Here is a 13,367-nt window from a genome sequence, read left to right on the forward strand (position 1 = left end):
TATTAAAATATAGTCATATATCTTTATTGTTGGTGCTAATGAAGGAGTGTAGGTCAGTAAGGAAGGAAGATAGATGTGCTGGAATTCAACGGGTCCAAAACTGCAAACCAACTAATGATATCAATTTCAAGTTGTTGTTATATAACAAATTGTGATCTCCTGCAAACGCACACCATGGGACTTTACTGTCAATGTAGTCAGGCACCTAGGGCGTTTTATTTAGTAGTTAGGCATTTTCTTCTATTACTAACTTTTTCTGGTGTTCCAATCAACAATGATTTTATTTTTGACAATCCGTCATATTTGCCTTTTCCAATCAGGTGCATGTCAAATGCTAAATGAACCTACTTCTGTAAAATGACCTTTTCAGTACACCTGAACATATATATATATATATATATATATATATAACAAATAAAAATACTCAAATTATTCATAATAAAATCAAAAATGTATGTGCTAAACATGAAACAAAACTTACATTTTCTCTGTGATATTTTTTCTGTTAAGCAACATTCCCAAAGGCAGGTCTTGTCTATAAGATTTCTAAGCAATAATTAAGGAAGAATTCTGGTCTTAATTCTTGACCACATGTTATTACAAGAATCACTATGAAATCGTTTATTGGCAACAATAATTTACGAATACCCTTTTTTACCAAGAGATTTTAAACTCAATTTACAAAGGGGCATAATTCTAATGTGAAAAGTAATTTTGGTTCTTCTTCATTATTTTCTCAAAATTCGAAAATTGAATTTCAAGTGAAACCAATGACATCTACTGAATTTTTATGTTACAGTAATGAATATATCCAAAAATAAACGGTAAGGTGGAAAGTTAATTAAATTTTCAAAGACAATTAACTAAACATTTTTATTCAATATTTTAATTTTCGGATTTCGCTACAATAGCAAAGAATAATAGTAATTTATCCTCAAAGGAATTTAACTTAAATCACTAAATAAGGTTGACTTATTAAAAACAAATATTTATTACAGATTTATACTCATCAAATATATGGATCAAAAATGGTTGATTTATATGATACACCAAGACTTTTAAATATGTGTGTGTGTTAAAACTGTATTAGAATTTCAAAGAAAAATTTAGCAACCTACAATTGAATAAAACCAAAGATTTCCTACCGTTCAAATTTATCATTGCCTTTAAAACTGGTATTATTTATATATTATTTTTATTATTTTCCAGATGTTCCATCAGCTCCAATTGGACCCTTGGAAATTTCTAATGTCACTGTGAGTACAGCTGACCTTGAATGGAAAGTCCCCAAAGATAATGGAGGATGTGCAATTAAAAGCTACATCATTGAAAACCGAACATCTACAAGGCTTACATGGGCAAAATGTGGTTCTGTCGATGGTAAAACACTCACATTTACTGCTACTAATTTACTTGAAGATACGGAATACATTTTCCGCGTCAGTGCAGTTAATGATGAAGGCCAAGGTGCATCTCTTGAAGCTACTGATATCACCAAACCAACGAAGAAAATTGGTAAGAATGATTCTATTTAAGAGTTTGTAATGGTGAAAGGTTGATATGCCATTAAAAATAAAACAAACTCAGCTAGAATTTCTGTAGTGGAGAAAACAAAAGAATATTTCATCATTTTAAAAATGAATTTTGTTTATCACCAATTCTTTTTTCGCTTTATCTAGCTTCATAAAGGAAGGTTATCTTTCTTTGCCTTCTCCGCAAATGAAGCTAACCAAGCCAATAGTAACCTGCCGATTTACAATAATAAAGATGATAAATTTTTGTTCTCCTAAAAGTATCCATAGTGTAACAATGCTGTATAATCTTATCGTATGTATAACATTACACACCCAGGCATCATGATTGTACCTATTTACTATGCCTCCCCACGGGACAGAGTTAGACACCAGGGTCGTTTTTTAACGTGGAGAAAAGGTACAAAAATAAAAATTGTCTCAGTCGTGAAGGATTTCTCCTCCACTGAAAGAGAACAAGAAATAGAAGTGCAGCATCTGAAGAACAGATGCTACACTTTGATCTTGACCAAAAGGCCATCATGATTGTAACACAGGTTTCATCAATGCTCACGCTGTTGGCCCCTGTTCCTCGCTTTTTGATCGAAAACCGTGCAGATGCAAGTTTGGTTTTAAAGAGTTTAATAGAACAAGAGAGATAGAAATCAGATGCATGTAAGAGAGACAGAGAAGGGGGAGAGAGGGATATTCAGAAATAATTAATTGGATCGAGAGATTCATTTATTTATTCAATATGAGTCTACTTGTTTGTTGTATTTCTATTGTGCGCCTATGCTGCTCATTTTATTTCAGATTTCTCTTTTGGCTTACACAAATAACAAACAGAGTAGTAACTATTAAGAACCGCTTCAACCCCATAATAAGTGTAATATTATAATTGTTAGGTTAAAATATATATATTAGCGGGGAGGTGGCGCTCGGCTTTATCTGGTCGTAAAATACGCTTAAATATGATATTTTAATTTGTCCAGATTTCGTATATATTATTCGTGATTTCAAAAGTCAAAAAAGTATGTGGGTGCCATCAGCTAGAATCGAAACCAAAAGCAAAACTATAGCATTCAAAGCTGGTGACGTTACCCCTGTACCAACGTGACATGCATATGAACTGATTAAAAATTAAAAATAAGATGAATGTACAAAATGTAAAACGATTTTTTTCAATTTTGACTAATTTTTAACCACTTATTAACTATTTTAACCGGCTAAAGACCCATAAAAGAACCTACTGTTGATTTTATACAGTGGGCCCTTCTGCTTGTGGGGGTTATGAAACTTCTGAAATCGGACTGTCCTTTCTTCAATCGGATTTTATCGATTTTTGATACTTATAAGAGGAATCTAAGATCACCCCCAGAAACATGACATACATTTGTGTGAAATTTCAAAAATATTAGATCAACCGCTTCGGTGACCATAGGAAGCGAACTCACACACCAAGTGCCTTTTATATATAAGTTGATAGATAGCGAATATATACGATAACATTACTGAATAATACAATAATAATACTGGATCATAGAATACAATATTTTGAAACTTTGAAAATAATGTTGACTATATAGAGTAATAATCTCTTCTCTTCTCTATATAAATAAAATGAACTCATTTTCCCCTCTGAGTTTCCATTAAAACTCGAGAGATTTCATGCAAATGTTATATGCACAAACTGAAGCACATTATCTGAGGTGTGCTATAGGCCTATTACCACTTGCTCGATAATCGTACATTCCTATATTTTTCTGCCAAAACCTGTAAGTATCAATGAAAGTTGTAAAATCTTTTCTCTCTATTTAATTCCTCCTTTTTCTGCTCCCCATTTACACCGCTGCTTCATCATTCACGAGGGACTAATATGAACGCACACCGACTACGGGTTTTGTAGTTGCATACAAAAACTGAAATGCTTCCTATTGCGGGAAACGCACCACGCCTATTCATACATTGCTTATTTGCAATTTATTTCGAAACATTATTACACTAGGAAAAAACAAACGATTCTCTCTCCTTTTTCTTTTCTTTTTTTATTCATTAACATATAGTATATCATTTTCTTTTTCTGTTTACGTTTTTTTCGATTACAGAGTTAAAGATTAATTTTACGGTTAGCGCATTACAAAATGTAAGATGTCACATTTTCACTTGAAGCGATTACGCCCATATCAATCTCGATTAGTAACAAATCGTTTCATGTGTGCTTTTAAAATAGTCACTGACTCCGCTAGAGAAATACTACATTTAAAAATGTAAACAATGCATTTCTATATGCATCTCTATTAATCTCAGTTCCGGTTTACTGCTTTTCGTATGCTTTCATGTTCAACTTGTTCTGAATTCGTTGCGATTGTAAACATCGTTACGATATAAATCAAGCCAAAATGAAGTACATTACTGACGCTTTTCTTAGCACAAACAAGGTGTTTTCTTTTTTGTCATATTTACTTCATTATCTTAGGAGTTGACTTTACTAATTATCTTCGAATTATACCAAGATAACTAATATTTATCTCGAAATGGATTTTTACATTGGATTTATTGAAATTCAAAAATTAACTGGATTGGTAAGCTCACCGTGCAAAAAAATTTCTCATAACTTTTTTTTCTCACGTGTACAAACACTTTCTTCCCTTGGGGAAATTAAGTTCTGTCCTTATTCTTCAAATTCCTATTTCAGTCACCTAAATTAATTAGTGTTGAAGGAGCTTAGGAATTTCTGCATAGAAATAACATTACAGCAAAATCATCGTTCATGTTCCTGACACGGTTACGGGTTGTCTACTCCGAAAGCCTTCCTTAACATGGGGAGGTTTGGGCTGTCTATTCCGAGACCCGTTCTATTGGAAATGTTTCGATTTAATTAATGAGAACGGGACAGTTTTCTATGGAACATTTTGGATTATTAAAAACAGACAATCACATGACATATTCATCAGGGTTTCAACTGGGCGAGCGCCATATGAAAACCGAAACAAGACCAATACATTTATTCTATAATAATTTATCAAAATATAATTGGACAAACATTTAGTGAAAACTTGGCGTAATAAAATTTGAATTTTAATGCAACAATTTCGTAATGAAAGCAACATCGGATTTTTATAAAATAGTTTTTTTTTCGTAAAAATAATTATTTGGATACGTTTCTTTGGAATTAAAGCAACTTTGAAAGGTCGACAACAAATACAGTTAAATGATTGTTTCTTTCTTTTCATGACGGGAAAGTGCATTGTTTTTTATTTATTTATTTTTGTTTTAACTGCAATCATTCTCCACTTAATTATTTTTTTAATTTTTTTTTTATTTCACGCTTCGGCCATAACTTTCTGTTCTTTTTCACGTGTACAAACACTTTTTTTCCTTTGGGGAAATTCAGTTCAGTCCTTAATCTTTCAATTCCTATTTCAGTCACCTAAATTACTTAGTGTGACAGGAGTTTAGTTTTCTTTTTTTCTTCTTTTATTTATTTATTTATTTTTTTTTTTTTTCGAACAAATAAATCGTTGGAAACGTTATTTTGAATTAAAGCAACTTTGAAAGGTTGACAACAAATTAATTTATATGATTTTTTTTCCTTTTTTTAACGGGGAAGTGAGTTGTTTTTTTTTTAATTTATTTTTTTGTTTTACCGGCAATCGTTCTACAATTTAAATTTTGTGTTATTTATTTCATGCTTCGGTCATAGTCCAACCACGATTTGCACACGTCAATAAAGTATACAAGCACTGTTATTCTTTGGACTATATTCGTTGGGGGGGCACAATTTAAACAAAAAGAAATAATAAAACGGAGCGAAACTTAAGTTTCCGTTCCATTTTTACAACAACCGAACAAATAAGGGGGATTGATTTACTAGGATTTTTATTAGAAGCTGAGCACCTATTAAAATTATTTTATTGTTGAATTTTTCGCATTTTGGTTACATTTGTTAGTTTCCAATCGCTGATAGCCCACTTAAAAACTTGAACACAAGACGAAATTAAAAATAATGGTACTCATGCAGAATTTGACCCCCCCCCCCCGATTCCATTTCACACCACCGGATTCAACCGAGCGTTGTTTACATGTTCAAACACTAAATCAGCATTTTATTTATTTTTTTGATAATTAATTAATTATTTAATTAATATATTAGTGATGGGAGTGTTTTTTCTGTTTATTTTCTTAACATCTGTTGACAAAAATTTAATTTGTACATTTTCTTGAAAAAAAAACCTTTTCTCTACTTTCACCTAACTATTTACAGTGTTCATATAAAGCATTCATCTTTTCTTTTTATAATAAAAATTCCGTTTGCAAAAAAAAAAAAAACGTTTACTGCCAATTTTCTTTAAACGAAAAAAATGTGCAAGTTTTCCTGACAAAAAAAAACAAACCTTTCCCCTAACAATTTATGGTAAAAAAGGATTTTTTTTTTGAGGAAAAAACATCGCAGAAAATATTAAAAGTAAATATACAATACAAAATGCTATTTTTCTTGAGGAATGTATTCCTTTTTAACAAACTGAGCCACAACAACGTGTGGCCGGGTACAGCTAGTAATGAATAATACAATAATAATACGTGATCATACAATACAGTAACGTAATGTAATACAATACAATTTTTAAACTTTAAAAATAATACTGAATGCTTTACATATTATTAATGCTGGATGTATTTTTTTTTCTAACTTTCAGAACCACCGGGTCCTCCAATTAAATTTGAACCAACCAAGATTGGAAAAGACTATGTGATTCTTCAGTGGAAGGCTCCAAAAGAAAATGGCGGTTCAAAGATCACAAATTATCACTTGAAAAAGAAAGTCCGTCTAACAGGGGAATGGGAGAAGGTGACAACTTTAAGTGAGTTTGATCTGACTCACAAAGTCCCAAATCTGAAAGAGAAGGTGGAACATTACTTCTCTGTCTGTGCGGAAAATAAGGCCGGTGTTGGTCCTGCTGCTGAAACAGATAAGATCATCCCCGTTAGAGAGCCAAGTAAGTATTTAGCTTAGTTTTTGTTATTCTTACAGTAACGTAGTATGCAGTTGTGTTAGATTGTGTGGAAAGAAAGAATCTTCTCTGGCAACGTTGTAAGAATAACATCCAAGATGAGAACAGTAGTCCAAATATTCCAAATAAGGCAGTATATGTGATGCGTTTTTTTTATATTATTTATCAACTATCAGTGTTTGTAGATAAGAAAATTTAACTATAATATTTGACTTCAGCTTGTTTGGTAAATCAAGTAACTTCTAAAGTTTAAATAAAATCAACAAGAAAAGATGAACAAAACTTCCTTAGATTCTGAATACATTTCATTCAATTAATAAGAAACTAATTTAAATGAGTTTAAGCAACCAACATTTATCACATATTGTTTTAAACCAATGAAATAGTGATCATACATTCGTATAAAATCCAGCCAATAAAAAATTTTGGGGGAGGGGGGGTACATATCACCCATCGATGACTTATTTTATTGCCAAATCAAATTGTTAAATAGGATCCTATCTATGGATGAACTAATTTTCATCTTCATACAATTTGGATTATTTGAACTAATGTTCTCATCTTAAGTGTTATCTACATAACGTTTCAGTCGATGTAACCTCTGACCTTCTTCAAATGTACCTTATCGAACTCGGGAATCTTTCTGTCAAATTTAAGAATCTGTACAGAATTTCAAACAGAACCATTTATTTATTCCTCAGAGTAGCCTGCTCTCGTTCTGTCAGCCATAGCTGGGTAGAAGTCCTAAGTAATTCGCAATTGTAGTTTGAGTATCGCTCACACTGATGATTGAACCTTCAACCCCCGAAAAAAGATTGTAATTTAGAATTGAATTTTACCAAGTATTTTATTCACTATGCGATGGTTTCTGCAGAGTTCAACAAGATAAACTCAAAGAAGATCGGAGGTTATATCGACTGAAATGTTGTGCGAATAACACTCAAAGTGAAAACAGTAGTCTGATTAATCCAAATAACACGAATTAGCAATTCTCATCTAAAAAATTCAAGAACAGAAATTTACATGTTCAAAGGAAGTGACGTTACAGGAAGTCTTTAGTGATACATGACAAAAAAGTGTATATATATTCTTAAATCCGTTTGTGGCAACATGATGAATAATCTTAAACTTTTTGTACATGTGAGACAAAAACAACTTTTTCGTTTTGTATAACGTTATTTTCATCTTATGATAACCTTAGTGTTTTTTATTTAGATTTTTTTCTATTTTTATTTTTAATAACAAAAAGAAATAAATGTCATATACTTGACTAACATATCTCATTTTTCTGCAGCGGTACCTGGTAAACCAAAAGGACCGATTGAGGTAATTGATGTCCAGCGTGATAATATTACAGTCACATGGAAGGAACCAGAAGATGACGGAGGATCTCCTATTACTGGATATATTGTTGAAAGGCGACAACCATCTGAAATCAAGTGGACTAGGGTTGAGAAAGTCAATGCAGATACAACAAGATTATGCTGCAAATATCTCACTGAAAAAACCGAATATCTCTTTAGAGTTATTGCTGTCAATAAGATTGGACAAAGTGAGCCGTTGGATACAAAGGACACAACATTGGCCCGAAGTCCATTTGGTAAGTTGCAGGGAATATCAACTTAAATTTTTAACGATAACAAAAATAAAATTAGTAGTGCTTATATTTTAAATCTGTCTCCTACTCTATAATAAAAATATATATATATATATATATATATATATGAATGGAAATGTATAAAAAGGAATATGAAAAGTATAAAAGCTTATAACTTTTCTTTATTCGTTTTCAATTGGTGACGTGCAGGAATACAAAATAATATTATGAAAAAAAATTAAAAAAACTTTTTTTACAAGTACATAATTTTCGACCGATCCTTCAGTCTTCATCGGTGTAGTGAAAGTATGAGCATGCACGGGGAAAAGGAGAATGGAAAAGGAAGGAAGGAAGGAAGAGAGGAGGAGGAGGAGGAGGAGGAGGTATAGCCAATAAGAAGGTGCCACGTCAGTTTTAAATATATATACATATAAGTACGCACATACACACATGCATATATATATATATATATATATATATATATATATATATATATATATACATAAAGAAGTTTTTTAACCTTTAAAACTATATAAAAAACTTATTTAATTTTTATATTTTTTTATCATCCATTGGAAAACTATTTTGTCAGTAAGTCATTTAATCACCTGCAATCACTGTATCAACTTTCTTTCTCGAATTTAATTAATGTTATTTCAGGGATCATCAGTTGTCTACCATCAAACACTGTTTCGAGAATATAAAAGCAAAAAGTATATTAAATCATGGCTCCCCAGCAGTGTTGATCAAGCACCACCTGCCTTAATTACAAGAACAAAAAATGTTCCGAATATTGGATGTAGTTTCCTGCTCCAGATTAATTTTACTAACCTATTCATGCTATCAAAAAAACAAATTTCTTCCTTACTCATGACACTTGTTCTTGTCTCCAAATTCCAAATGGATATGTATTTAAATACTGTCCACCTCAGCATTATGTGACACAAGATCGGAAAAGTGCGGATCCAAGCAACCTCATCTAAAGGAAGGGCACTCTTGCTGAGCAAAAATTGCATGAGCACCGTCGTCGACATTCCCCAGTCGGGGCGCCTCAGGCAGTAAGCCATGAACTTACTCTACCCGAAAACCGGGGTGCAAGGCCTAAGAGGGTGGACCTCCTGGGTGATACCCAGACGGCATACCTTATTAGTCTGACAGGTACTATGCCAATTCCTGGCCCTGCACCTGTCGGGCTGATTGTACAGAACGAATTCTTGACTGGTACTTTAATTACCAGGTCCCCAAGCAACCGATGCAGCAAGGAGACGACACTACCCATTCAAAATGGATATATTTTTTAATTTATCAGTCTATTGCATTTATACGATTCTGATGAATCCATTATACTACTTATCATCCCCTACTATTATTAGTGCTTTATTTCTATATTTACATTCTTACTTATTAAAAATATACAAAAGTTTTGGATTTCCTTTATTAATATATTTTGATTAGTTTTATACAATTTAGAAGCATCAGGATAACGAACAAATGCTTTATTTAATTGTTTAAATATTTTAGTTTTATCACCACCTTGTTTAATCATCCTTATTACTAAGCTAGAAACTGAGAGTACAAAATCTGTTAATTTTAAGGTAACGCAAGCTATTCTCAGAAACTCAGATATAATGCTTCCGTAAAACATAAATATAAGGCAGGTACAATTTTTGTGTGGCATACAAACTATTTGAAAGGGGAAGAAGTTTCTTTTATCAAATATTTTATAAACAAAAATTCCATCCCTAATTTTTATATCAGAAATGTAGCTTGTGTTCCTCTATGCTCACAATCTACCTACGTTGGGTATATCAAATGTTTATTTTTTTCAAACTCCTCGTTCTCATAGATATAAGATCGTCAATAAATCTTCTACAACCATGATAATTATATGTTCTGGATATATCATTTTTTATTAATGATGACATATATATATTCCAGTTTATGTAAATAAAGATTTGCCCATTGGAATGCCTATAGTTTGAAGTAATATTTTGCTTCCTATCTATATATAATTGCATTAATAATATATAATGAATATTAACAATATGTATTCAATATTAACAATATGCAATAAGTATAAGCAATATACAATTAATATTAACAATATATAATGAATATTAACAATATACAATAAGTATAAACAATATGCAGTTAATATTAACAATATATAATCAATCTTGAAAATGCATGTTTCTGTCTTGCAGATGTTCCCTCTAAACCGAAAGGTCCTCTTGAGATAACCAACATCACTGAGGATTCTGCTGACTTAGAATGGAAACCTTCGGAGAGAGATGGCGGCACTCCAATAACTAATTATATTATTGAATACAGGCCCTCTACTCGCTCCTCTTGGAGTCGGGCTGGCATGGTTGATGGTAAAGCTACCAAATTCACAGCACCAAATTTGCTGGAGGGAACAGAATACTATTTCCGTATAATTGCAGTCAACGCTGAAGGAGAAAGTGAACCCCTTGAAGCTCTTGATTTTACTAAAGTACAGAAGAAGATGGGTAAATACGAATTTTGTGTTTATAGAGTGAGGTTTCTAGTAAGATATAGTATTATTTTGAAACAATACTAGTCAAGAATGTTTTCTCGATAAGCAGTCTTTGCAGTTCTTAAAGGTCGATCCTTCCAAACTTTACCACCTCTTTTTGAGAAGAGGTTAATTTATTGCTAATTGCCTGAGGCACTTCGACTGGGGAATGACGATGGGGTTGTAGGTTAGAGTGCATTTTCTCTAAGTACACTGGCTTTTCAATTTCCATTTGACCTTGTGTCTAACCTCCTGAGAAGATAAATAAACACTCACTCTCTACCTATGTTTTACTGTCTCTTCATTTAACGTCACTTTTTTCTTGTGCATGATGCAGACATTTTATGAACTTTCACAAGCGCACTGTCCAGTTCATATAGTTTAGTAGGTCAACTTTATCAAAATTTCACTCTGTGCGGTCCTGTCCAATCACTTGCTTTCAAGTTTTCCTTGACCAGCCAATATTCCTGCAATTCTAGACATCCATGCTTTTTTTCGTCAAATAACCTTTACACTGGACAAGTGTAGTGCTTTCAGCACATCCAGTGACCTAATGTGTCGAGTTTGGTCAGATTTTATATGGCAAATTTATCTGTCATTACACTATACCCAGTCAAGATAGGACAACACTATTTTGAAAATTGCCATTTTGAAGACTATTGAAAGAATTAGTATAAAGTAGTCATACAAATAGCGTAGTTTGTGCCTTTGCTTTTTACTATATATACAGTTGCATGATCACGGTCATCTTCGCAACCGATGGACGAACATCATATACAGTATTTCAAAAGACTATGTAATATTATTGATTTAATTAACAGTGCGCCGTTCTGATGCAAATATGTGTGATAAATGAAAAAATTCACATTCATCCATTCAGATAGATCTTTTCAAAAACGTTTTGAATAACACTAACCAAGTGAAATAAATAAAAATGCAGTAATTTTATATAAAATACATTTTGTGCTTTTTGTATACATTAGAGAGATAACAAAGCCCATCTAGGAAGTAATGTTTAAAGGAAAATAACTCTTACGTTTCTGATGTAATTTCCGACCTTCTGAAGAAGGTCGGAGGTTACATCGACCAAAATGTTGCGAGAATGACACTCAATATGAGAACAGTAGTCCAAAAAATCCAAATAATACGGAAATAACTCTTGTACCTCAAATTTATCTTCCTTGCCAAAAGACATTTTCAAGCATAAGTAGATGTTCACAACAGCTTTTTATTTGTTCATGTATTAATGTTTTGTTGTTTTTTACTGTTTCAAGATTGAGCTATATATATTTTACTGTTCTCTTTAGGACGCCCGAGTCCACCACTCAATCTTAAGCCATCTAAAATTGGTGAGAACTGTGCTGACCTCGAATGGAAACCACCCAAGAGTGATGGTGGCTCAAAGCTTACAGCATATATCCTGAAGAAAAAGGTCAAATTGACTGGAACCTGGGAAGATGTAGACAAGATTGATCCACTTGAGACAAAATACAAAGTCAAAAATCTTAAACCAAACACTGAGTACTATTTTGCTGTTTTTGCTGAAAATGCCGTCGGAATTAGTGATTCCTGTGAATCCAAAAAGGTTGTCCCAGTAAAAGAGCCAAGTAAGTGAAATGCTAATTTAATATGATTAACAATTTTATATACTTTTATATATTTTAATTGTACCTTTTATTTATTTTTTTTTTATTCCACTTTTATTAATACCAAAGAAAGCATATTGCCGCTAGAACATATGCAGCTACTGTGAATTAAGAGCCAGATTTGTAGGAAGGCATCCTAAGTAAGGAGTTGTGTAGTGAGGTGTTTGTTCACATTAAATATAAATTTCTGCATATTGGTACGATTAGGGAAATAAGGAGCTGGGAAGGAGTTCCAATGGCTAATTGTTCAAGAAAAAAAGCTATTAGCTTAGAAAGTCCTCTGACATTTGGAAACCTCCACAATGAATTGGTGGTATTTAGCTGAGACAAATAAGTACATAAACAGGGTATAATAAAACATATTCTTGCATATTATATTAATAAAAGGTGAATGTGAATAGATCACTCCACCTTTATATGTCTTAATTTGCTTCAGTTTTTGTCTATCTGTTAAACCTCTTCATTATATTGCTTTCTATTAATTACTTTTATATATACATTTATTTAAATTTCTTAATCCAGTTTACATAATCTGAATGTCTGTTTTCTAATAAAGAAAAAAGATGAAAGTAAATAGTACATGAAATGTAATTGCTTTGCAGAAGCTCCATCAATGTGCGTTGGTCCAATCGAAGTGATCGATGTCCAACGTGATAACATCACAATCAAATGGAAAGAACCAGAAGATGATGGTGGCTCTCCAATCACAGGCTATTCCATTGAATACAGGCCGGAATCCTCAACAAGCTGGACACGAGCTGGAAAAGTGAATGATTCCACATTGACTTACACGGTGAACTATTTAACAGAGAAGACGATGTATCACTTCCGAGTGATTGCCATCAACAAGATTGGCAAGTCTCCTCCACTTGAAACCAAAGATGCAACATTAGCAAAGAGTCCATTTGGTAAGTAGATACATTTAAATATTACTGCAATTATGATGACAAAACATTTTTATTCATAATTAAAAGCAAAAAATAAAAAGGCAATGTAGTTTCGCTCTCACTCAACAAGAGCTGTATCACTGGACTGATAAAATATTTATATTGCATGCATATTTTT

At 32.3% G+C, this 13,367-nt stretch overlaps 1 protein-coding gene across 12 annotated transcripts in view; it reads left to right on the plus strand.

The window, feature by feature from the left end:
• LOC145241637 (titin-like) overlaps positions 1-13,367 on the plus strand; it is a 698,616-nt gene that overhangs the window by 460,107 nt on the left and 225,142 nt on the right. For all 12 annotated transcript variants that reach the window (XM_080104717.1, XM_080104725.1, XM_080104729.1 and 9 more), the window contains 6 exons: positions 1,210-1,515; positions 6,209-6,508; positions 7,818-8,123; positions 10,325-10,630; positions 11,964-12,263; positions 12,905-13,210. In XM_080104717.1, the coding sequence (XP_079960843.1) occupies positions 1,210-1,515; positions 6,209-6,508; positions 7,818-8,123; positions 10,325-10,630; positions 11,964-12,263; positions 12,905-13,210 (1,824 nt within the window). The remainder of the gene's footprint in view (positions 1-1,209; positions 1,516-6,208; positions 6,509-7,817; positions 8,124-10,324; positions 10,631-11,963; positions 12,264-12,904; positions 13,211-13,367) is intronic.

This window comes from Euprymna scolopes, chromosome 20 (genome assembly GCF_053919585.1).
Source record: "Euprymna scolopes isolate OS-2025 chromosome 20, ASM5391958v1, whole genome shotgun sequence".
Taxonomy (NCBI): Eukaryota; Metazoa; Mollusca; class Cephalopoda; order Sepiida; family Sepiolidae; genus Euprymna; species Euprymna scolopes.